Source organism: Pristiophorus japonicus, chromosome 7 (assembly GCF_044704955.1).
Source record: "Pristiophorus japonicus isolate sPriJap1 chromosome 7, sPriJap1.hap1, whole genome shotgun sequence".
NCBI lineage: Eukaryota > Metazoa > Chordata > Chondrichthyes > Pristiophoridae > Pristiophorus > Pristiophorus japonicus.
The window spans coordinates 138,435,031-138,460,170 of NC_091983.1; the positions used below are offsets into that span (position 1 = coordinate 138,435,031).

Here is a 25,140-nt window from a genome sequence, read left to right on the forward strand (position 1 = left end):
GACATAAATTTAGTCTAGAAATGAGATAAAGAATGCTTTTTAAAAAAAGCTTCTAGCTCAAAAAAGAGAGTTTTAAATAAAGATTGAAATTACAAAATTTGAATTGGGATTTTGAGATATTAAGAGAAGGCACAGCAAAATACTGAGGTGGATTCAAACTAAAAAAAAAAAGTTATTACCGGTAAATTAAATCTGATCTCTGAAAGAAAAAGGAGGAAATAAAACTAAAAGGTTTGGAAACAATCTAGAAATACCTTCAGGGATCAGGTCAAACTCCTGGGAGAGTGGCGAGCTATCTGCGAAGATGTAAAAGGGACTTTTGAAAATGTTAAAACAGCAAGCTTTAGCAGTTTAGAAAAAGACATTTTAACGATCTTGAAACTGAACATTTTGAGATAACGAAAAGCAACCCTCAAAGCCTACGTGCTAGACTCCGTTCTAGTTATGGAGAAAAGAAAAAGTTAAAGACGCAACTTTGAAAGTAAACAAATTGAACGAATTTGAAAGGAAAAGTGCCTTCGATTGTCTGATGATTTTAAATTAACAAATTTACAGAGACACGAGCCCTCCGTGTAAAATACAAAACCTAATTTGAAGAAAGGTGATCTGGAAAAAAGACGTAACGCACTAATTAGGTGCTGGAAAAAAAAAGGGATGTTTGCGATGGAAAAAGACATAACTTACTAAATACTAGTTGATATCGGCTATGAAAAAGATATTGGTTTAATTGGGGAAAAAAAGAGAATTTGAAGAAGTAAAAGACACTCTACATTGATAATAATTTTAAATTACGAGAAAGTTTCACTGCATTTTGAAAGATTTCCAAAATGGACGTTGTTTATCAAGAAAAGTCCCGAACAGTCTAAACAAGCACGAGGGTTTTGAAAATAACGAGAAGAAAAGATCTAAGCTATGCAAACTCAGCACAGAAAGAACTGGGAATTAGAGAATCTTACTAAATTTAAAAATTCTTGTAGAAAATGGAACTGGCACAGATGTTTAGATTTTGTGCTGAGAGAGAAATAAAACACAAGATTTGCCCAGTGAACAAGACCGTAAAATAAAACGAAATGTTGGAATGTACACAGCGCGTGTGAAAATTGGATTTCAGTAAACAAAATAGCTATTAAAAATGTGTGGTCTCGGTGTAAATCAATAAAAAAAAACCTTTGGAAAGTACTTGAATTAGAAGCTAAGAAAAAATTGGAGTTTAATCTAAAATGCCATCTTTCCTGATGAGAAGACTTAAAAAAATAATTTTTCGGATGGTTACGTGAAGTCACGTAATGACATCAAGCTTTCTTACAAACCTGTCAAGGAGTTAACCCTTTCCATTGACAGCTGTTTTATACTGGACATTATTAATTTGGATTTCTTAATAGAATAAAAAAGACTCACCTGACAAAGGAAATGGTGCGATAGTCAGAATAAAAATAAAAACAGAACTAGCCTATGTAATAATACTCACCTGATACAAATAAAAGAAAGATACTCAAACAAAACAAATTCAAGAGTTAAAAGCTAAGATAAATAAGCTGGAAGAGATTTTAAAAAACGGGGCCAGACGGATAGTGCAGTGCGCAGCCATAGCATCATCACCTATGGCAATAGAGCCAATGTACCCCACGGTGGGTAAGTGTAGTCCACAAACCCAACCTAACCCTCACCTCCGATTTCACAGAGTGACTGCAACATGCATGGATAAAAGATGAGTAGACCAGAACCTAACACCTGGTGATGACCAGGCTATCTGTTTAAAATTTACAGATAAAACACTTACCGAGATGGGACCACAGCGGCTGCTTCGACTCTGGAGACTCAGGATACTGGGAACCTTGAGGCCCACGCAGGCACTGGATAATACAGATGGACTATGAGAGATATAGCACACGCAGGAAAGACACAACTACATGAACTAGCTTTGTTTAATTTAACTGCCGAAATATGCATCCCAGCAGCCAAGGACTGGAGCAAGGATAGAACTTATTTTAACGCATGGCTATGTATAGTGTATTAAGTAAGGTTGTAATGCAGCAGGCTGCCGATGCCATGGGCGCCAGTAAATTCCGAGGACAGGAGCTAGTTCATAGGACAAAAAGTCCGGCTGGGACACCAAACACGCCCAAAGGGACCCTGGGAAGCCCTACCACTGCCCCGACAACACCCTGGGGACAACAATTCTTCCCAGCACAACCACGCAAGTCCCCCCATAAACCTGTCCATAAAGACTGAAGCCAAAGGGGGGCTAGTAATAAAAGAATCTAAAGAAAGGATATAATTTGGGGTGCGTCAGCGACTACTTATCCTAAACCTAATGGATAGAATATTTCGTAGCTTCTGTGGGAATGAAACTATAAGTCTATACCAGAACCTGACACAACAGATCCTTGAAGGCCCGGAACCCACTACCCTGAGATTTAATGTCAGAAAGGGAACAGGGCAAGGTCGAACAAAAAGGGGAATACTGGAAACACTAGGCACGGGTTATGTGGCAGGGGTTACGACGATGAATTCCATAGGCCTGTATGCAATATATGACCGGGTTAACAACTTAATGGCGTAGTCTCGAGTGGTTTAGTGGGGAGGGACTTGGATAACCAAGCCCTACAAGTGCGGTTGGGAGATGGCGTGGAAGGGGAACTGTTACAAGTGGCCCATACATTGCCGAAATGCCAAGACAATAAAATTGATCCACGCAATGGGGAAAGATATAAGTAAACGATTACAGGCTGAGATAGTTTGCTCCAGGTATGGGGCCTGGATATTAAGTGAGGTACAACATAACTTGGAGCAACTCCAGAATAGAGATATACGCCAGATTGGATTCCGAAAAGCATACTTAACAATTGGACTCTAGATAAAAAAAATGAATAACACATGCGAGGTACGAAGGAATAGTCACGAATGGGTGCCAAAATTCAGATGTATTACTGGGCGGGTGAATATGATCGGATTTATGTTGTCCATATCACAGTATGATGTAACAAAGGGAGACCCCTTATACCAGATTGATAATATTGGTGAAGTGAGAAACCAAACTCGGTTGCGTTACCATCAGCCTGCCAGACGGGTGATTAAAATTAACAATAGTACCAAAGGCATTGACATAACTGACTGCTATAAATTAACCAAGTGGTTTTATGTCGAGGTACGCCACGAATGACGTATGATGATTGCAGATTCCACCAAACAAATGGATGCATGCTGAGTATCACTCCCCTCGAACACGATTCCGAAACAATCGCTGCTCCACAAGGGAATGGAGATTTCGTGAGCACAGGAGCAGCCAACCCGACGATTAAGACCAGGGGAAGAGTCACCCCCCTGTGTCATCACCAACCCTAACTGCTGTTTCAGGCCCATGGGAAAAATAGATGTAAATGGATACCACATATATCCCGAGACAACGGAAATCATCCACGGAACAATCACGGATACTCTCCGAGAAAGGTACAAAGAGGCGGTATGGGAACCGCAAGGCAAACAGATACCGGAACTAAATGAGGAACAATTACGTTTGGTGCAAGGAATCCAGAATCAAAGACGACAGTATATTCGGCTGATGGAAGAAATAGACAACTTAGAGAGAGACACTAACGCAATGCTGGCTGATCAGCCCTGGTACTCAAAGCTGTGGGACATTGGACTTAATATTCAAATTCACCCATGGATAAGAATAATATCACATGCACTTGTAGTAATACAGGGTCTGATTCTGATGGTCATGATGGGATTAACATGTGCACGAATTAAACAGACCAAACGATAAGTCAGGGCACGCACTATGATTAAGGCCATAAGGGATGAAAATTTAAGCAGTCCTACAGGAAGGACTTACCTTATATAACTCTGTGGGAAGGTTTCAGGAGGTCCCGAAGCTTGGGGGATGGCCACCCAGGTGAACGAACCTATCTGGAGCTTGCCTACAGGGAGATAGTTATCCGGAAATATGGCCAGCTTGGCATATAGCCAAGGGCCAAAAGGGGGGAATTGTAAGAGAAATTTGGCATTAGGGGTACCAGCGGGACAAGGGTTAAAGTGCTGGTTTCTGCACCGACCCATAAGGAGGTAAAAGGCCTCTCTTCGGCCTTGTACCAAGGGTCCAGAAGTTATCAATTCAATAATATTCCGACAGGATACGATGTGAGAACCTAAACAGATATTGATAAGACCTTGCGAAGAGGCTCGAGGCGGACTCACAGACAACAAGGATGATCAGGAAAGAGTGTGCGCACGGCTAAACGCGATACTCCTGGAATAGTCACCAGGGTTATCATGGAATGATAAAAGGGGGGAAATGAGAATGTGTACAGAAGGATTGTGAATGTGGCAGAGGGATGGAGATAGGGAATCTTGGGAAAATAGCTAAAGAAATGTCAAGATGCAGACAATTGCAGAATCGACAGAAAAAAAGGGGTTACTGAGAGTTGAGGTTAAACACGGGTCATGGGAAAGAAAAAGCAATCATGGATTGGAGAGGGTAACGTAATGGTTTTTACTGATAAGGAGGAAATGGTTTTTACTGATAAGGATAATTTAACGAAGCTATAAACAAGCTGACCTTGGGGGCCAGCCCTAATTAGGAGACTTCCTCGCCTGCCATTGGACGTACTCGGGGGGGGGGGGGGGGGGGAAGGAAGAAAGGGAGTGGATAGACCAAGTGCTAATCAAATGTGTTATGTTTTGAAAATGTATAACTACTGTGTTTTCGCGCTGTAAAGGGGCTTGTCCAGAGGAAGGTGAACAGGCTCTGACAGAGTGTGTTCCTTTGTCCTGACAAGTCCCGGCCGGAGAATCTTCAATAAAGGTCTTTTACAGAAAAGGCAACAAGGTGTTAGTGTGTCAGTGTATTCACTGAAACAGATTGAGGGAAAAAGTATCTGTATTAACAGTTTGGAGGGCCTGGTCTTCAAACACTCTTTTCCTCAGGCGACCGAAGGCTGCACTGGCACACTGGAGGCAGTGTTGGATCTCGTCGTCGATGCCTGCTCTTGTTGATAGGAGGCTCCCGAGATATGGGAAGTGGTCCACGGTGTCCAGGGCCGCATCATGGAACTTGATGATTGGGGGGGGGGGGGGGGGGCAGTGCTGTGCGGTGAGGACAGGCTGGTGGAGGACCTTTGTCTTACGGATGTCTTAAGGCCCATGCTTTCGTACGCCTCAGTAAATACGTCGACTATGTCCCGGAGTGCAGCCTCTATATGTGCGCAGATGCAGGCGTCATCCACGTACTGTAGCTCGACGACAGAGGTTGGGCTGGTCTTGGATCTGGCCTGGAGACGGTGCAGGTTGAACAGGTTCCCACTGCTTCTGTAGTTTAGTTCCACTCCAGCGGGAAGCTTGTTGACTGTGAGGTGGAGCATGGCGGCGAGAAAGATTGAGAAGAGGGTTGGGGCAATGACGCAGCCCTGTTTCACCCCGGTCCGGACGAGAATTGGGTCTGTGATGAATCTGTTGGTAAGGATCACGACCTGCATGTCATCGTGGAGCAGGTAGAGGATGGTGACGAACTTTTGGGGGCATCCGAAATGGAGGACACTCCATAGACCCTCGCGGTTGACAGTGTCAAAGGCCTTTGTAAGGTTAAAGGCGGCCATGTATAAGGGCTGGTGCTGTTCCCTCCATTTTTCCTGTAGCTGTCGCGCTGCAAAAATCATGTCCGTTGTGCCCCGTAGGAGCCGAAATCCACACTGTGACTCCGGGAGGAGCTCCTCAGCCACTGGGAAGATGACAGTTGAGGAGGACTCTGGCGACGACTTTCCCAGTGACTGATAGCAGGGAGATTCCCCTGTAGTCGCTGCCGACACAAATACACAACCTCATCTCTATCAATTGGAGGGAGGAGAGCATGCCGGGAGATCTCAGAGATGCAGTGATCGTGACCATCTTTAAAAAAGGGGACAAGTCTTTAATTACATACTGCAGTTATGATTCTTAAAGATCTATGTTTCTTAGTTTTTCATTGCCCTTGGCAGACTTTCTAAAATCGAACAAACAGGAATGTATTTTTTTTTGATAAATGTGTTCCTGGGATGTAGGTGATACTGGCAGAGCTACAATTATTGTCCATCCCCAATTACTCTGAGAAAGTGAAAGTGGGCCTTCTTCTGGAACTGCTGTAGTGATGGTAATGATGGTGCTTCATCCATCCCACCCCCTCCCCATGTATATTTAAAACAGATTTTTAAAATAATTCTCAAGAAGATTATTAATCCTGTTAAGTCACCAGGGCTGTCATTTTGCACAGGATCTTGCTGAACACAGCATGTGTTCCTTTTTTTTTCCCATTCACACCAGGATGTGTGAATCACTGGCAAAACCAGCATTTATTGCCCATCCCTAATTGCCTTTGAGAAGGTAGTGGTGAGCTGTCTTTCTTCTTGAAAAGCTGGAGTCATGGTTGTGTAGGTATTCCCACAGTGCTGTTGGGGGTGGCGGGGGGAGGGGGCGCAGTTCCAGGATTTTGACCCAGCGTCGATGAAGGAACGGCGATATATTTCCAAGATGTGTAACATGGAGGGGAACTTGCAGGTTATGGTGTTCCCATGTGCCTGCTGCTGCCTTTGTCCTTCTAGGTGGTAGAGGTTGCGGGTTTGGGAGATGCTGCCGAAGAAGCCTTGGCGAGTTGCTGCAATGCATCTTGTAGATGGTACACACTGCAGCCACAGTGCGCCAGTGGTGGAGGGAGTGAATGTTTAATATGGTGAATGGGGTGCCAATCAAGCGGGCTGCTTTGTCCTGGATGGTGTCGAGCTTCTTGAATGTTGTTGGAGCTGCACTCAATCAGGCAAGTGGAGGGTATTCCATCACACTCCTGACTTGTGCCTTGTAGATGGTGGAAAGGCTTTGGGGAGTCAGGTGGTGAGACACTAGCCACAGAATACTCAGCCTCTGACCTGCTCTTGTTGTCACAGTATTTATGTGGCTGGTCCAGTTAAGTTTTTGGTCAATGGTGACCCCAGGATGTTGTTGGTGGGGGATTCGGCGATGAAAAAGTTGTTAAAATATCAAGGGGAGGTGGTTAGACTCTCGCTTGTTGGAGATAGTCATTGCCTGGCACTTGCCACGACGAACTGATCCTCCTCGGTGACTTCAACGCCAGGGTTGGTAAGGACACAGACCTCTGGGGAGGCGAGATTGGCAGAGAAGGGGTAGGGAAAACCAACTCCAGCGGTACCCTGCTCCTGACAAAATGCCTAGAACACGACCTTGTCATCACCAACACCTTGTTCTGCCAGGGGGACAAGTACAAGTACAAGTACAAGGCATTGTGGCAATATCCTTGTTCCAAACACTGGCACCTGCTCGACTATGTCATTGTCCGAGCCAGGAATTGCAAGGATGTGCTCATCACCCGCACCATAACAGGAGCTGACGACTGCTGGACGGACACCGCCTAATCTGCTCCATCATCAACATCAATATAGCCCCAAAGCGGCGACGGCAGCAGAAGCAGTGCCGCAAAAAAAAATCAATGCCGGGGCACTCAAAGACCTAGCTAAGAGAGCCCGATACAGCCAGCGCCTACTGCTAACCGGCCGAACCTTGATGACCCCGAGATACAGAACGCCCACAGCACTTGGTCCGCCCTCCAGGCCACCATAACCAGTGCCTGCGAAGAGACGATCAGTCACTCAACCAGGAAACACCAGGACTGGTTTGATGAAAATGACCAGGAGATCCAAGTGCGAATAAATCGCAAGCGCAGGGCATTTCTGAACCTAAAACAACCCAACTCGGGAGCAGCAAAGCAGCATTACAGACGACTTAAGGCTGAGGTCCAACTAAAAACCCGCGACCTAAATACTAGATGGTGGGTGGAGAAAGTACAAGAGATTCAATAGCTGGCCGACAGCAATGATGTGCGAGGATTCTTCACTGCAGTCAAGGCCACCTACGGGCCAAGCACCTAAGGGCCCCGCCCCACTGCTGGCCAAGAACGGGGAGACACTCAAGGAAACCGAGTCAGGCAGGACCCACTGGCAGGAGGACTTCGAAGATCTCCTTAACCGAGATTCTGCCTTTGACATGAGTGTCCTCGACTCCGTCCCGCCACCATCTCAGCAAAACCCCAGCCCTGCACAAGGTAGAAGACCATCCACCAGCTCAAGAACAACAAGGCAATGGGAGCGGATGGAATCCACGCGGAGGCACTAAAGTATGGCGGAGAGGCACTATCGGCACGAATGCATGACCTCATCTCTCTCATCTGGAAGGAGGAGAGCATGCCGGGAGGTCTCAGATGCAGTAATCGTGACCATCTTTAAAAAAGGGGACAAGTCCGACTGCGGTAACTACAGAGGATCTCCCTGTTATCAGCCACTGGGAAAGTCATCGCTAGAATCCTCCTCAACCATCTTCTCCCTGTGGCTGATGAGCTCCTTCCGGAGTCACAGTGCGGATTTCGTCCACTACGGGGTACAATGGACATGGTCTTTATGGCGCGAAAACGGCAATAGAAATTCAGGGAACAGTAGGCCTTCTTTGACCTTACAAAAGCCTTTGACACTGTCAACCGTGAGGGTCTATGGAACATCCTCCTCCGGTTTGGCGGCCCCTAAAAGTTTGTCGCCATCCTTCGCCTGCTCCACGACAACATGCAAACCGCGATCCTGGCCAATGGATCCATCACAGACACAATCCACGTCTGGATCGGCGTCAAGCAGGGCTGCGTCATTGCGCCAACACTCTTCTTGATCTTCCTCGCTGCAATGCTCCTCCTCACACTCAACAAGTTCCCTGCTGTAGTGGAACTAAACTACAGAACCAGTGGAAACCTGTTCAACCTTCGTCGTCACCAGGCCAGATCCAAGACCATCCCAACCTCTGTGGTCAAGCTACAGTATGCAGACGACGCTTGCATCTGCGCATATTCAGAGACTGAACTCCAAGTCATAGTCAACATCTTCACTGAGGCATAAGAAAGCATGGGCCTTACACGAAACATCTGTAAGACAAAGGTCCTCCACCAATCTGATCCCGCCATACACCACTGCCCCCCAGTCATCAAGCTCCACAGCACGGCCCTGGACAACTTGGACCATTTTCCATACCTCGGGAGCTTATCAACAAGGACAGACATTGACGACGAGGTTCAACACCACCTCCAGTGCGCCAGCGCAGCCTTTGGCCACCTGAAGAAGAGTGTGTTCGAAGATGAGGCCCTCAAATCTGGCACCAAGCACATGGTCCACAGAGATGTAATGATACCCGCCCTCCTGTATGGCTCAGAAACGTGGACCATATACAGTAGACACCTCAAATCGCTGGAGAAATACCACCAACGGTGTCTCCGCAAGATCCTGCAAATCCTGCAAATCCCCTAGGAGGACAGACGCACCAACATTAGCGTCCTCGATAAGGCCAACATTCCCAGCATCGAAGCACTGACCACACTCGACCAGCTCCATTAGGCAGGCCACATTGTTGGCATGCCTGACACAAACACAAGAGGGCAGGCCCTTCTAGCCTGCACCGCCATTCAATGAGTTCATGGCTGAACATGCAACTTCAGTACCCCATTCCTGCTTTCTCACCATACCCCTTGATCCCCCTAGTAGTAAGGACTTCATCTAACTCCTTTTTGAATATATTTAGTGAATTGGCCTCAACAACTTTCTGTGGCAGAGAATTCCACAGGTTCACCACTCTCTGGGTGAAGAAATTCCTCCTCATCTCGGTCCTAAATGGCTTACCCCTTATCCTTAGACTGTGTTCCCTGGTTCTGGACTTCCCCAACATTGGGAACATTCTTCCTGCATCTAACCTGTCTAACCCCGTCAGAATTTTAAACGTTTCTATGAGGTCCCCTCTCATTCTTCTGAACTCCAGTGAATACAAGCCCAGTTGATCCAGTCTTTCTTGATAGGTCAGTCCCGCCATCCCAGGAATCAGTCTGGTGAACCTTCGCTGCACTCCCTCAATAGCACGAATGTCCTTCCTCAGGTTAGGAGACCAAAACTGTACACAATACTCCAGGTGTGGCCTCACCAAGGCCCTGTACAACTGTAGCAACACCTCCCTGCCCCTGTACTCAAATCCCCTCGCTATGAAGGCCAACATGCCATTTGCTTTCTTAACCGCCTGCTGTACCTGCATGCCAACCTTCAGTGACTGATGTACCATGACACCCAGGTCTCTTTGCACCTCCCCTTTTCCTAATCTGTCACCATTCAGATAATAGTCTGTCTCTCTGTTTTTACCACCAAAGTGGATAACCTCACATCTATCCACATTATACTTCATCTGCCATGCATTTGCCCACTCACCTAACCTATCCTCCTCGCAGCTCACACTGCCACCCAACTTAGTGTCATCCGCAAATTTGGAGATACTACATTTAATCCCCTCATCTAAATCATTAATGTACAGTGTAAACAGCTGGGGCCCCAGCACAGAACCTTGCGGTACCCCACTAGTCACTGCCTGCCATTCTGAAAAGTCCCCATTTACTCTGGATCAGTTCCTATGGAGTGGAGGGTAGCCAATGTAACCCCACGTTTTAAAAAAGGAGGGAGAGAGAAAACAGGGAATTATAGACCGGTCAGCCTGACATCGGTAGTGGGTAAAATGATGGAATCAATTATTAAGGATGTCATAGCAGTGCATTTGGAAAGAGGTGACATGATAGGTCCAAGTCAGCATGGATTTGTGAAAGGGAAATCATGCTTGACAAATCTTCTGGAATTTTTTGAGGATGTTTCCAGTAGAGTGGATAAGGGAGAACCAGTTGATGTGGTATATTTGGACTTTCAGAAGGCGTTCGACAAGGTCCCACACAAGAGATTGATGTGCAAAGTTAGAGCACATGGGATTGGGGGTAGTGTACTGACATGGATTGAGAACTGGTTGTCAGACAGGAAGCAAAGAGTAGGAGTAAATGGGTACTTTTCAGAATGGCAGGCAGTGACTAGTGGGGTACCGCAAGGTTCTGTGCTGGGGCCCCAGCTGTTTACACTGTACATTAATGATTTAGATGAGGGGATTAAATGTAGTGTCTCCAAATTTGCGGATGACACTAAGTTGGGTGGCAATGTGAGCTGCGAGGAGGATGCTGTGAGGCTGCAGAGCGACTTGGATAGGTTAGGTGAGTGGGCAAATGCATGGCAGATGAAGTATAATGTGGATAAATGTGAGGTTATCCACTATTGTGGTAAAAACAGAGAGACAGACTATTATCTGAATGGTGACAGATTAGGAAAAGGGGAGGTGCAAAGAGACCTGGGTGTCATGGTACATCAGTCATTGAAGGTTGGCATGCAGGTGCAGCAGGCGGTTAAGAAAGCAAATGGCATGTTGGCCTTCATAGCAAGGGGATTTGAGTACAGGGGCAGGGAGGTGTTGCTACAGTTGTACAGGGCATTGGTGAGGCCACACCTGGAGTATTGTGTACAGTTTTGGTCTCCTAACCTGAGGAAGGACATTCTTGCTATTGAGGGAGTGCAGCGAAGGTTCACCAGACTGATTCCCGGGATGGCGGGACTGACCTATCAAGAAAGACTGGATCAACTGGGCTTGTATTCACTGGAGTTCAGAAGAATGAGAGGGGACCTCATAGAAACATATAAAATTCTGACGGGGTTAGACAGGTTAGATGCAGGAAGAATGTTCCCAATGTTGGGGAAGTCCAGAACCAGAGGTCACAGTCTAAGGATAAGGGGTAAGCCATTTAGGACCGAGATGCGGAGGAACTTCTTCACCCAGAGAGTGGTGAACCTGTGGAATTCTCTACCACAGAAAGTTGTTGAGGCCAATTCACTAAATATATTCAAAAAGGAGTTAGATGAGGTCCTTACTACTAGGGGGATCAAGGGGTATGGCGAGAAAGCAGGAATGGGGTACTGAAGTTGAATGTTCAGCCATGAACTCATTGAATGGCGGTGCAGGCTAGAAGGGCCGAATGGCCTACTCCTGCACCTATTTTCTATGTTTCTATGTTACTCCTACTCTTTGCTTCCTGTCTGACAAACAGTTCTCAATCCATGTCAGCACACTACCCCCAATCCCATGTGCTTTAACTTTGCACATTAAAATCTCTTGTGTGGGACCTTGTCGAAAGCCTTCTGAAAGTCCAAATATACCACATCAACTGGTTCTCCCTTGTCCACTCTACTGGAAACACCCTCAAAAAATTCCAGAAGATTTGTCAAGCATGATTTCCCTTTCACAAATCCATGCTGACTTGGACCTATCATATCACCTCTTTCCAAATGCACTACTATGACATCCTTAAAAATTGATTCCATCATTTTACCCACTACCGATGTCAGGCTGATCGGTCTATAATTCCCTGTTATCTCTCTCCCTCCTTTTTTAAAAAGTGGGGTTACATTGGCTACCCTCCACTCCATAGGAACTGATCCAGAGTCAATGGAATGTTGGAAAATGACTGTCAATGCATCCGCTATTTCCAAGGCCACCTCCTTCAGTACTCTGGGATGCAGTCCATCAGGCCCTGGGGATTTATCGGCCTTCAATCCCATCAATTTCCCCAACACAATTTCCCGACTAATAAGGATTTCCCTCAGTTCCTCCTCCTTACTAGACCCTCCGACCCCTTTTATATCCAGAAGGTTGTTTGTGTCCTCCTTAGTGAATACCGAACCAAAGTACTTGTTCAATTGGTCCGCCATTTCTTTGTTCCCCGTTATGTCTTCCCCTGATTCTGACTGCAAGGGACCTACGTTTGTCTTTACTAACCTTTTTCTCTTTACATATCTATAGAAACTTTTGCAATCCGTCTTAATGTTCCCTGCAAGATTCTTCTCGTACTCCATTTTCCCTGCCCTAATCAAACCCTTTGTCCTCCTCTGCTGAGTTCTAAATTTCTCCCAGTCCCTGGGTTTGCTGCTATTTCTGGCCAATTTGTATGCCACTTCCTTGGCTTTAATACTATCCCTGATTTCCCTTGATAGCCATGGTTGAGCCACCTTCCCTTTTTTATTTTTATGCCAGACAGGAATGTACAATTGTTGTAGTTCATCCATGCGGTCTCTAAATGTCTGCCATTGCCCCCTGAACACCATGAAAGCCTCCCCACCGACACCTGGGAGTCCCTGGCCAAAGACCGCCCTAAGTTGAGGAAGAGCATCCGGGAGGACGTTGAGCACCTCGAGAAAGCAAGCACAGGCAGCGGAAGGAGCGTGCAGCAAACCAGTCTTACCACCCACCCTTTCCTTCAACGACTGTCACGGGTGAGGCAGACAGAGACTGTAATTCCCGTACTGGACTGTTCAGTCACTTAAGAACTCACTTTTAGAGTAGAAGCAAATCTTCCTTATTTTGAGGGACTGCCTATGATGATGATGACACAATGCAGCCTGCAGCCACAGTGCACCGGTGGTGGAGGGAGTGAATGTTCAATATTGTGGATGGGGTGCCAATCAAGCAAGCTGCTTTGTCCTCTTTTTTCTCTTCTATAACAGTGAGTAAACTTTAACATTGTTGCCAATTTAAGTGTATCTAAGGGTTAAGTCATGGCACGAGAGCTCAGTCACGTGAGATGCTCCTCCCGTACCATGTGGGAACTCAGGGACACTTCCGGTGTCCCTGACGACTACGTGTGCGGGAAGTGTATCCGCCTCCAGCACCTGACGGTCCGCTTTGCGGAATTGGAGCTGAGGGTGGATTTAATCTGGAGCATCCACGATGCTGAGAATGACGTGAGTAGCACATTTAACGAGTTGGTCTTACCGCAGGTGAAGGGTCCACAACCAGATAGGGAATGGAAGACCAGCAGGAAGAGCAGTGCAAGGAAGGTAGTGCAGGGGTCCCCTGCGGTCATCCCCCTGCAAAACAGATACACCGCTTTGAGTACTGTTGAGGGGGATGACTCATCAGGGGAGGGCAGCAGCAACCAAGTTCACGGCACTGTGGCTGGCTCTGCTGCACAGGAGGGCAGCAAAAAGAGTGGGAGAGCGATAGTGATAGGAGATTCAATTGTAAGGGGAATAGATAGGTGTTTCTGCAGCCGCAACCGAGACTCCAGGATGGTATATTGCCTCCCTGGTGCAAGGGTCAAGGATGTCTCGGAGCGGGCGCAGGACATTCTGAAAAGGGAGGGTGAACAGCCAGTTGTCGTGGTGCACATTGGTAGCAACGATATAGGTTAAAAAAAAGGGATGAGGTCCTACGAGACGAATTTAAGGAGCTAGGAGCTAAATTAAAAAGTAGGACCTCAAAAGTAGTAATCTCGGTATTGCTACCAGTGCCACGAGCTAGTCAGAGTAGGAATCGCAGGACAGCTCAGATGAATACGTGGCTTGAACAGTGGTGCAACAGGGAAGGATTCAAATTCCTGGGGCATTGGAACCGGTTCTGGGGGAGGTGGGACCAGTACAAACCGGACGGTCTGCACCTGGGCAGGACCGGAACCAATGTCCCAGGGGAGTGTTTGCTAGTGCTGTTGGGGAGGAGTTAAACTAATATGGCAGGGGGATGGGAACCAATGCAGGGAGACAGAGGGAAACAAAATGGAGACAAAAGCAAAAGACAGAAAGTAGATGACTAAAAGTGGAGGGCAGAGAAACCCAAGGCAAAAAACAAAAAGGGCCACTGCACAGCAAAATTCTAAAGGGTCAAAGTGTAATAAAAAGGCAAGCATGAAAGCTCGGTGCCTCAATGCAAGGAGTATTCGGAACCCAGGAGAGGGCTCTGAGCTAGTTAGAGTGGGTGAGAGCTCAGATGAACAGGACCCCAAGAAAGAATGCAAAAGGCAGGAGGCAACAGAGCAGAGTAGCACTGGGGTAAGTGTAAACCACAAGGTAATAGGAAGGGGCAATATGTATGAATATAAAGGGGCTGCAGGAGGGGGTCAAAACTAAAAATCATGGTTTAAAAACTAGTATTAAAACCCTCTATCTAAATGCACGCAGCATTCGAAATAAAGTAAATGAGTTGACGGCACAAATCATTACAAATGGGTATGATTTGGTGGCCATTACAGAAACGTGGTTGCAGGGTGGCCAAGATTGGGAATTAAACATACAGGGGTATCTGACAATTCAGAAAGGTAGACAAGAAGGGAAAGGAGGTGGGGTAGCTCTGTTAATAAAGGATGATATCAGGGCAGTTGTGAGAGACGATATTGGCTCTAATGAACAAAATGTTGAATCATTGTGGGTGGAGATTAGAGATAGTAAGGGGAAAAAGTCACTGGTGGGCGTAGTTTATAGGCCCCCAAATAACTTCATGGTGGGGCGGGCAATAATCAAGGGAATAATGGAGGCATGTGAAAAAGGAATGGCAGTAATCATGGGGGATTTTAACATACATATCGATTGGTCAAATCAAATCGCACGGGGTAGCCTGGAGGAGGAGTTCATAGAATGCATACGGAATTGTTTCTTAGAACAGCATGTTACACCTACAAGGGAGCAAGCTATCTTAGATCTGGTCCTGTGTAATGAGACAGGAATAATAAACGATCTCCTAGTAAAAGATCCTCTCGGAATGAGTGATCACAGTATGGTTGAATTTGTAATACAGATTGAGGGTGAGGAAGTAGTGTCTTAAACGAACGTACTATGCTTAAACAAAGGGGACTACAGTGGGATGAGGGCAGAGTTGGCTAAAGTAGACTGGGAACACAGACTAAATGGTGGCACAATTGAGGAACAGTGGAGGACTTTTAAGGAGCTCTTTCATAGTGCTCAACAAAAATATATTCGAGTGAAAAAGAAGGGCGGTAAGAGAAGGGATAACCAGCCGTGGATAACCAAGGAAATAAAGGAGAGTATCAAATTAAAAACCAATGCGTATAAGGTGGCCAAGGTTAGTGGGAAACTAGAAGATTGGGAAAATTTTAAACGACAGCAAAGAATGACTAAGAAAGCAATAAAGAAAGGAAAGATAGATTACGAAAGTAAACTTGTGCAAAACATAAAAACAGATAGTAAAAGCTTTTACAGATATATAAAACGGAAGAGTGACTAAAATAAATGTTGGTCCCTTAGAAGATGAGAAGGGGGATTTAATAATGGGAAATGTGGAAATGGCTGAGACATGAAACAATTATTTTGCTTCGGTCTTCACAGTGGAAGACACAAAAACCAAGTCAAATATTGCTGGTCACGGGAATGTGAGAAGGGAGGACCTTGAGATAATCACTATCACTAGGGGGTAGTGCTGGACAGGCTAATGGGACTCAAGGTAGACAAATCCCCTGGTCCTGATGAAATGCATCCCAGGATATTAAAAGAGATGGCGGAAGTTATAGCAGATGCATTCGTTATAATCTACCAAAATTCACTGGACTCTGGGGAGGTACCAGCAGATTGGAAAGCAGCTAATGTAATGCCTGTTTAAAAAAGTGGGCAGACAAAAGGCAGGTAACTACAGGCCGGTTAGTTTAACATCTGTAGTGGGGAAAATGATTGAAGCTATCATTAAGGAAGAAATAGCAGGACATCTAGATAGGAATAGTGCAATCAAGCAGACGCAACATGGATTCATGAAGGGGAAATCATGTTCAACTAATTTACTGGAATTCTTTGATATAACGAGCATGGTGGATAGAGGTGTACCAATGGATGTGGTGTATTTAGATTTCCAAAAGACATTCGATAAGGTGCCACACAAAAGGTTACTGCAGAAGATAAAGGTACGCGGAGTCAGAGGAAATGTATTAGCATGGATAGAGAATTGGCTGGCTAACAGAAAGCAGAGAGTCGGGATAAATGGGTCCTTTTCGGGTTGGAAATCGGTGGTTAGTGGTGTGCCACAGGGATCGGTGCTGGGACCACAACAGTTTACAATGTACATCGATGACCTGGAAGAGGGGACAGAGTGTAGTGTAACAAAATTTGCAGATGACACTAAGATTAGTGGGAAAGCAGGTTGTGTAGAGGACACAGAGAGGCTGCAAAGAGATTTAGATAGGGTAAGCGAATGGGCTAAGGTTTGGCAGATAGAATACAATGTCGGAAAATGTGAGGTCATCCACCTTGGAAAAAAAACACAGTAAAAGGGAATATTATTTGAATGGGGAGAAATTACAACATGCTGCAGTGCAGAGGGACCTGGGGGTCCTTGTGCATGAAACTCTTTTGAAGTTTACCTGAAAAAGTTAGTTTGCAGGTGCAGCAGGTAATCAGGAAGGCGAATGGAATGTTGGCCTTCATTGCGAGAGGGATGGAGTACAAAAGCAGGGAGGTCCTGCTGCAACTGTACAGGGTATTGGAGAGGCCGCACCTGGAGTACTGCGTGCAGTTTTGGTCACCTTACTTAAGGAAGGATATACTAGCTTTGGAGGGGGTACAGAGAAGATTCACTAGGCTGATTCTGGAGATGAGGGGGTTACCTTATGATGATAGATTGAGTAGACTGGGTCTTTACTCATTGGAGTTCAGAAGGATGAGGGGTGATCTTACAGAAACATTTAAAATAATGAAGGGGATAGACAAGATAGAGGCAGAGAGGTTGTTTCCACTGGTCAGGGAGACTAGAACTAGGGGGCACAGCCTCAAAATACAGGGGAGCCAATTTAAAACCAAGTTGAGAAGGAATTTCTTCTCCCAGAGGGTTGTGAATCTGTGGAATTCTCTGCCCAAGGAAGCAGTTGAGGCTAGCTCATTGAATGTATTCAAATCAGATAGATAGATTTTTAACCAATAAGGGAATTAAGGGTTATGGGGACTTGGCGGGTAAGTGGAGCTGAGTCCACGGCCAGATCAGCCATAATTTTGTTGAATGGCGGAGCAGGCTCAAGGGGCTAGATGGCCTACTCCTGTTCCTAATTCTTATGTTCTTATGTTCTTATGTCCTGGATGGTGTCGAGCTTCGTGAGTGTTGTTGGAGCTGCACTCATCACACTCCTGACGTGCCTTGTAGATGGTGGAAAGGCTTTGGGGAGTCAGAGGTGAGACACTAGCCGCAGAATACCCAGCCTCTGACCCACTCTTGTTGTCACAGTATTTACCGGTATGTGGCTTTTCCAGTTACGTTTCTGGTCAATGGTAACCCCAGGATGTTGTTGGTGGGGGGTTCGGCAATGGAAATGCCATTGCATATCAAGGGGAGGTGGTTCGACTCTCATTTGTTGGAGATAGTCATTGCTTGGCACTTGTGAGGTGCGAATTTTAGTAAAGTCTATATTAAAAAGAGAATTACATTTTCACAGTATGTTCACTCAAAACTGTGAAAAAAAGTACCCAGCACTACAATTGTAGATTTTGTCCTATGAGACTTGAGAGCATTTTAGGTTATGCTACCCTTTGACGTAGTTCTAGGAGTAAATTAATAGGATAACACAGAAAGTAGACTAACACTGCATTAAAGTGTACTGGATTAGGTATGTATTGGTTCTATGTACTAATACACTAAATTATCCAATTGATACTGGTCACAGTACTGACAGTACAGTTTGCTCATGATTTCCACTAACTTGTTTTCACTATGTCGTTCAACATTCTATTGGCTTTATTAAATGCTACTCTACATTGATTGAACATAAGAATTAGGAGCAGGAGTAGACCATACGGCCCCTCGAGCTGCTCTGCCATTCAATAAGATCCTGGTTGATCTTCGATCTCAACTTCACTTTCCTGCCCAATCTCCATATTCCTTTATTTCCTTAGACTCCAAAAATTCATCTATTACAGCCTTGATATGCTCAACGATTTCAGCATCCACAGCCCTCTGGGTGGAGAATTCCAAAAATCCACAACCGTGAGTGAAGAAATTCCTCCTCATCTCAATCGTAAAGAACTGACCCCTTCTCCTGAGATTATGCCTCCTAGTTCTAGACAGTCCAGCCAGGGGAAACAACCTCTCAGCATCTACCCTGTCAATCCTCCTCAGAATCTTATATGTTGCAAATGTTGACTACTAACACACCTGGGTCTCTTTCAACTTCATCCTTTTTTTGGCAACACCATTCATAGAGTATGTGTGTCACCATTTTATTTATACACAACACTTTACATTTGCCTGTATTAAACTTCATATGCCATTGTTCAACACACTTACATATCTTGTTTAGCTCATTCTGTAAATTTTGACCTGTCTCCTTTGATTCTGTTGCACTGAACTTAGTATCATCTACAAATGTTATCAATTTGCATCAAATTTCTGAATGCAAGTCATTGATGCAAATTAGAAACACTGAACTCTGGGACACCCAACTCAGTATTCCCACCCCTCAAACCAGCACCCATTGTTTTCTACTTTTATGTCTTATCCATGCCCAATTGTTGCCCTGAATTTCCACAGCTTTGAGCTTAAATAGTAACTTTTTTTGTGTGGAACTTTAAGTGCTTTTTGGAAATCTAAGTATACAGCATTGTAGGATTTACCACAGTTGACCTGGGTTATCACTTCCTAAAATAAATCAAGGAGGTGGGTCAAGCAGGAGTTTCTCTGTCTAACCTATGTTGATTGCCATTAACTAGATTGTTGTACTGATTCTCAAGTTTACATCTGATATTCAATTCTATTGCTTTACATGGAATTGAAATAGAAGTAATAGGTCTGCAGTTGTTGGGGTCTGTTGTCAGTTTCTGTCTATAGGCACTACATTAGTCTTCCAAACTACAAGTACCACCCCAGTGTCTTGCTATTCTTTCTCAACACTTATCCCATGGGATTTATTTGTTTCAGGCCCTTTCTGCTGGTCGATTATTGAATTCTCAATACTGAATTTTGCATTGGACTCTTTTTGAATAGTACACTGGCTCATGTCTTCCTTTGTAAATACATTTTCAGAATATTTCCTATTTTTTTTATATAAAAAACATTAAACCGTGCCCCCCGATCTGGGGGAAACACCAACATTTACAATGCCCTTTTTAAAAAAATTTTTTGGGTTTTTTTTGGGCACAGAATCGAATTTTTCTCCAAGTGCCCCCTATAAAAGGGGAGGGGGACACTAAAAGCACTGGCAATTAAAACAAATTAACTTAAAAACATAAAATCAAATTAAAATTTGGTTGCCGGGCATGATGATGCACTCCAGTCCCTCCTATTTACAGTGATATTACAATGTCAGCTGTGGCTCAGTGGGAAGCACTCTCATCTCTGTGTCAGGTGGTTGTGGGTTCAAGTCCCACTCTAGGGAAAAAATGAGCATAAAAAATATAAGCCAACAGTCCAGTGCAGTACTGGGGGAGCGCTGCAGTGTCTTTCGGATGAGACGTAAAATCGAGATCCCGTCTGCTCTCTCAAGTGGATCCCAAGGCACTATTTCGAAGAGGAGCAGGGGAGTTATCCCCAGTGTCCTGGCCAATATTTATCCCTCAAACAGCATAACAAAAACATTCTGGTCATTATCACATTGCTGTTTGTGGGAGCTTGCTTGTGCGCAAATTGGCTTCTGCATGTCCTACATTCATCATCATAGGCAGTCCCTCGAAATTGAAGAAGACTTGCTTCCACTCTAAAAGTGAGTTCTCAGGTGACTGCACAGTCCAATATGGAAATGCCAGTCTCCGTCACAGGTGGGACAGACAGTTGTTGAAGGAAAGGGTGAGTGGGGAGTCTGATTTGCCACATACTCCTTCCACTGCCTGCGCTTGTTTTCTGCATGCTCTCTGCGACAAGACTCGAGGTGCTCAGCGGCCTCCCGGATGATCTTCCTCCAGTTAGGACGGTCTTTTTGGCCAGACTCTCCCAGGTGTCGGTGGGGATGTTGCACTTTATCAAGGAGGATTTGAGGGTGTCCTTGAAACGTTTCCTCTGCCCACCTGGGGATCGCTTGCTGTGTATGAGTTCCGAGTAGAGCGCTTGATTTGGGAGTTTTGTGTCAGGCTTGTGGACAATGTGGCCTACATTATAACAGTAGCTACACTCCAAAAGTACTTAATTGGCTGTAAAGCGCTTTGAGACGTCCTGTGGTCATGAAAAGTGCTATATAAATCTAAGTTTTTCTATGTTGTGCTCATCTTCAGTTTCGAGCTGACTTGCAATTTTTAATGTTCTCATTGTATCTCTGACAGTCGCCTTGCTATTGTAGTACTGGTTTTGTTTTTACTGTTATGTTTTGTCTGTTTCTTTTTTCTCGACCTCTCTTTGACCCTCTGATTCCCTCTCATCTTTTCATTCGTGGCCTAAACTACTATTCAGAATTTGGTGCCATTACTTGTTAACCTTCAAATATTGAAAATGCCCATCCCTAAACCGTCCCTGCTGCTCCCTCTCACTCAGTGAGCAGCTTACAATTCTGAAGAGGGAATACTTTGAAAGCTCGACCTGGCGCAGATGACAGAGAGAGAAGGAGAACTCACCGCCTCAGCCCTGTCGACTGGAGGCCACAGTGTCGGCCGCCCTGGTGTCCTCAAAGACAGTGATTTCTGATCTGTGACTATTCTCAGCCGTGTCCACAGCCCCACAGCATTCATAACTTGCACCGTCAGAGCTGGGACTGACTGGCAGACAACCGCTACTTCCGGTGTCTCATCGAATTCCATCCGCTCCAACAGCCCCCCGGATCCCCTCTCTTTCTCTAGTGCGCATGTGCACACTGGTAATCCCGGCCGGTGGTACAATGCGTTGCAGCGTAACGACTCCTCCTCCTCACAAACCCAACACGTCCGGCAAAGAGTTCGTCAATGTGAGAATTACAAAAATTGGGACAAATTAGCATACACTTTACAACAACGTTAAAGGCGCTATATAAATAAAATGTATTATTATTACGCTGAATCGCATTTCTTTAAAAACAATTAAAAGTACGATATTCCGAATATATTAAAGTAGGGGACAGGAACGTTGTTTTTTTGGTTGGGGGGGAGCGGTTATATAAATACAAGTTGTTAAGTAATTGGCCAATGTTATTGACAGGTAGGCGGTGGCGCAGGCGCACAGACTGGGCTGGTGGCGCAACGCCTGCCGGGAGAGCACTCGCTCGCGCCATATTGTCCGCGCGGCTGCAACGGTTGGTGCGCGCGCAGCTGCCCGCAGCCCAGGACCACGGCTTCAGGTGGGCCCACCCGCGTCGCGCCCGACACCGACACCGACACTGACCCCCCCCCCGCCATCCATCACTCGACCCGGCGGGCGGCACGGGGCGGAGGCGCTAAATCCACGGCCGGCTGTGGTAGGCCGCTCGGGGAGTGCGTGCCGCTGCCCGGTCTGGGTGTTTAATGAGCGGACCTTTTGGGCAGGGCTCTGGGTGCGGCGGGTTTCCCCTCACTCTGATCCCGAGTGGGTGTGTGGGTTGGGCGCAGGGTCGCTCCCGGAGCCTCCTCCACCAGTGCGTGATATGCTCCGACCCCCGGCATCCTGTGGGTGTGCGCGGCCCAGGTGTTTGGGTCGGCCTTCTCTCCCTTCTGATGATTGTCTTTCGGCCCACACTCTGATATTCTATCCACATTATTGGTGGAATTCAGCTCATACAAGCTGTGATTAGAGGGAAAGATTATTGGATGTTTTTTTGAATAGGTCCAAGCAGACAATGTTGATAACACTCAGTGGGTCAGGCAAGTATAACCAAGGTCTGGGAGTCAGTGGCCTTGTAGTAGATACTAGCCTGTTCCCAGAGATGGGGAAGTTGTGGAAGGGAAAAATCAGATAGACTATGGGAAGGAGTGGAAGTTAGGAGCCAAGTTAGATAGTTCTCTTGCCTGCCCAGGAGTGTGTAAGGTATACTAGAATAGTGTTTAAGGGAAGAAAACAAAGTATTTCACATTTAAAAAGGAAGTTGAGTTTATTCAGATAGCTTTGAGTGGGGGAGATGCAGGAGTATAAGCTGAAGTCAGAAGAGGGGCCAATAATGTTGATAAAGGACTAAGAATGGGGCTATAAGAATATGCGGTAGTTGGAATAAAAACCTTAATGGTCTTTGTGGAATTAAAGGACATGAGATTGTCTGGTTTGGAGTAACAAAATATGTATAGTAATGGAAGCTTGAGCTGTAATGCTGTCATTCATTGAATTGATGCTGCCTTTGCCTGTCAGAACTCTGACGTTGAATTGGAGCACAGAGTTCTTTTATCTGTTGTCTTGAGTACATTATGCTGAGTGCAAAACACCACTGGCATCTCTTCATAAAGGCTGATAGATATGTTGAATCATCTATTAGACAAGGTTTTTCAGTCTTGACATTGAGTTTGAGTTAGAAAATTACAGAACGAACTCAGGATGAAATGCTTTTTCTCTGTTTGTATCCCTTGAAGTTACTTGTGAGTCGGGGGATTTTCAGAATAGGGGTGTTGTGTTAACAAAAACCCTGACATCATTGGGGGTAGTCCAGAAAGCACTAGGAAGGGGAGTCTGGCAGTATTAAAATGTGGTCTGAGTTTAGCACTATTTTGATGGGGCTCTCTGGGTCTGGGGGCACTTGAAGGAGAGTCACAGAGTTCTGGATACACTGAAGAGGGGGAAGTACTGGGATCACTAAGATCAATAGAAGGGATTTGGAATGAGTTATTATTGTGAAGGATCTGAAAGTTTGGGGTCATTGCTTTCAGCGATCATTGGAATGGCATCTAGGAGTTTGTGAACACTGGGTGGCATTCAGGGATCTGAGAGTTGGGTGCAGAAAGCCTTCCAACAGGACCAGAAAAGGAGTTACAAAGCACGAGTCTAATCTGGCAGTATTGGGGGAGCAGCATCTAACAGCCTTGTGGGAGCAGGGCCCAGGAGAAGGGGTCCCAAACTTCAGCAGGGTCTGTTCAAACAATAAGACTGCAAATCCTCTGCATTTTCACACCTATTGGCTCTTTCAGCACCCCCTGCCCCCCCCCCCCCAATAACCATCTGTTACCCTTTTATACCTTTACCACTTTCCCCATTGTAAACTGGTTCTATCTTTTTATATTCTTGAAAATCATGGGCAGTGATGCTCATTTTCTTGATTTGTCCTCCTTGCATGCTACAGGAATAGAAAATTTAATGCATTCATAGTGAATTTGCTGACTTTTATGGTCTTGTAATACAATAACTAAATTTCCATAAAGAAAAAATACTTGAAAGTACAGTTAATTGTTTCATATGGTTTTAAATGATTTCAGGATTGATTTAAAAAAAAAACTACAAATTGTCAACTGCAAATAACCAATCTTTTTTTTTGACTTGGAAAATAAATCATTGATCATAAGGGCTGCTGTTTCTAGTTGTTTGAACAGTTCACAATAAAGAAAAACTGCATTTTTAATAAATGTAGATAAATGACAGTATTGCCTGAAATAACGCTTTTGAGTATTCAATTTATTTTAATGTCTTGGAAAAACCAAAGCAACTCCAGTATCATGCTTTTGCTTGATGATTGCTTGCAGGGATAAGGCAAATGGCCAGAATGCACCAATGTCGCTGAAAACTTTCTCCAACTATGAGGTTAAATAAAAAATCTAGTCCAGGCCAAACTTTTGAGAGGCTTTGATCTGGGAGGGAGGGAGAGATACTTAAAGTATTAAAATACACAAGAGAATTCAATGCAAAAAAGCATATTTTTGTGAAATATGTATTTTTTCAGTATTTTGTTTAAACCCTTGGGAATTAGAAACTTAATTTACTGAAAAAATGCTTTGCATAAAGAAATTCAAATGCATTTTGAATGATTTGGTTTGTTAACAAACTTGTGAAGGGAATGTTTGCATCTTTAGTGTATTTCTATTAGAAGTGATTTCGAACATTTACAAAAAAGTATACCTCAGAATTATGACTAGGCAGATTTCATACCGTTATCTCAAAATTGAATTTTTAATGCTGTGCTAAATCATAGTTTGAAGGTATGGTTGTCCTTGTGTTTGAGGGAGAAAACCATTGGTTGCGATTTTCCTGCTTTTGCAACAATAACTGCATTGACCGTTGTGTGATGATGTTGGGTACATTTAATTACAGACATGGCAAGCCCAATAAAAGATAACTACAGAATGAGAAGCTACAAGAACAAAGCATTAAACACTCAGGAAATGCGAAGGCGACGCGAGGAAGAGGGAATCCAACTACGAAAACAGAAAAGAGAAGAGCAGGTGTGTATGTAATAGCTCTGAAAATACTTTTTGATAAATAGACTCGGCTACACATTTCATCTGATGGCTTACTTTTTTCTGTTCATATTCAAGTTGTTCAAACGCAGAAATGTGGCAGTTCCTGGAGGTGATGAAGCTATGTTTGAAAGCCCCATTCAGGACCCCGATATAAGTTCCACTGTGGTATCTATACCAGGGGTAAGTAGGGGGATTAAGAATGTTTTTGTGTATTTAA

At 45.0% G+C, this 25,140-nt stretch overlaps 2 protein-coding genes across 12 annotated transcripts in view; one reads left to right on the forward strand and one right to left on the reverse strand.

Moving 5' to 3' along the window:
- Window positions 1–21,434, reverse strand: part of zufsp (zinc finger containing ubiquitin peptidase 1) — a 64,933-nt gene extending 43,499 nt beyond the window's left edge. For 2 of the 8 annotated variants that reach the window (XM_070885351.1, XM_070885350.1), the window contains exons 1-2: window positions 21,219–21,434; window positions 1,781–1,853 (exon numbers count right to left, since the gene is read on the reverse strand). The gene's annotated coding sequence lies outside the window, so the exon portion shown is untranslated. Of the gene's footprint in view, window positions 1–254; window positions 297–1,780; window positions 1,854–3,838; window positions 4,508–13,692; window positions 13,788–21,218 lie in introns of those variants that run through there. The other 6 variants (XM_070885345.1, XM_070885343.1, XM_070885344.1 and 3 more) reach the window with 5 other exon arrangements.
- Window positions 21,435–21,458: 24 nt separating this feature from the next.
- The window catches only part of kpna5 (karyopherin alpha 5 (importin alpha 6)), a 32,851-nt gene continuing 29,169 nt past the window's right edge, over window positions 21,459–25,140 (forward strand). For 3 of the 4 annotated variants that reach the window (XM_070885352.1, XM_070885354.1, XM_070885355.1), the window contains exons 1-3: window positions 21,818–21,913; window positions 24,775–24,905; window positions 24,999–25,103. In XM_070885352.1, coding sequence (XP_070741453.1) covers window positions 24,777–24,905; window positions 24,999–25,103 — 234 coding nt within the window. In that variant the 5' untranslated portion in view covers window positions 21,818–21,913; window positions 24,775–24,776. Of the gene's footprint in view, window positions 21,545–21,817; window positions 21,914–24,774; window positions 24,906–24,998; window positions 25,104–25,140 lie in introns of those variants that run through there. The other variant, XM_070885353.1, reaches the window with a different exon arrangement.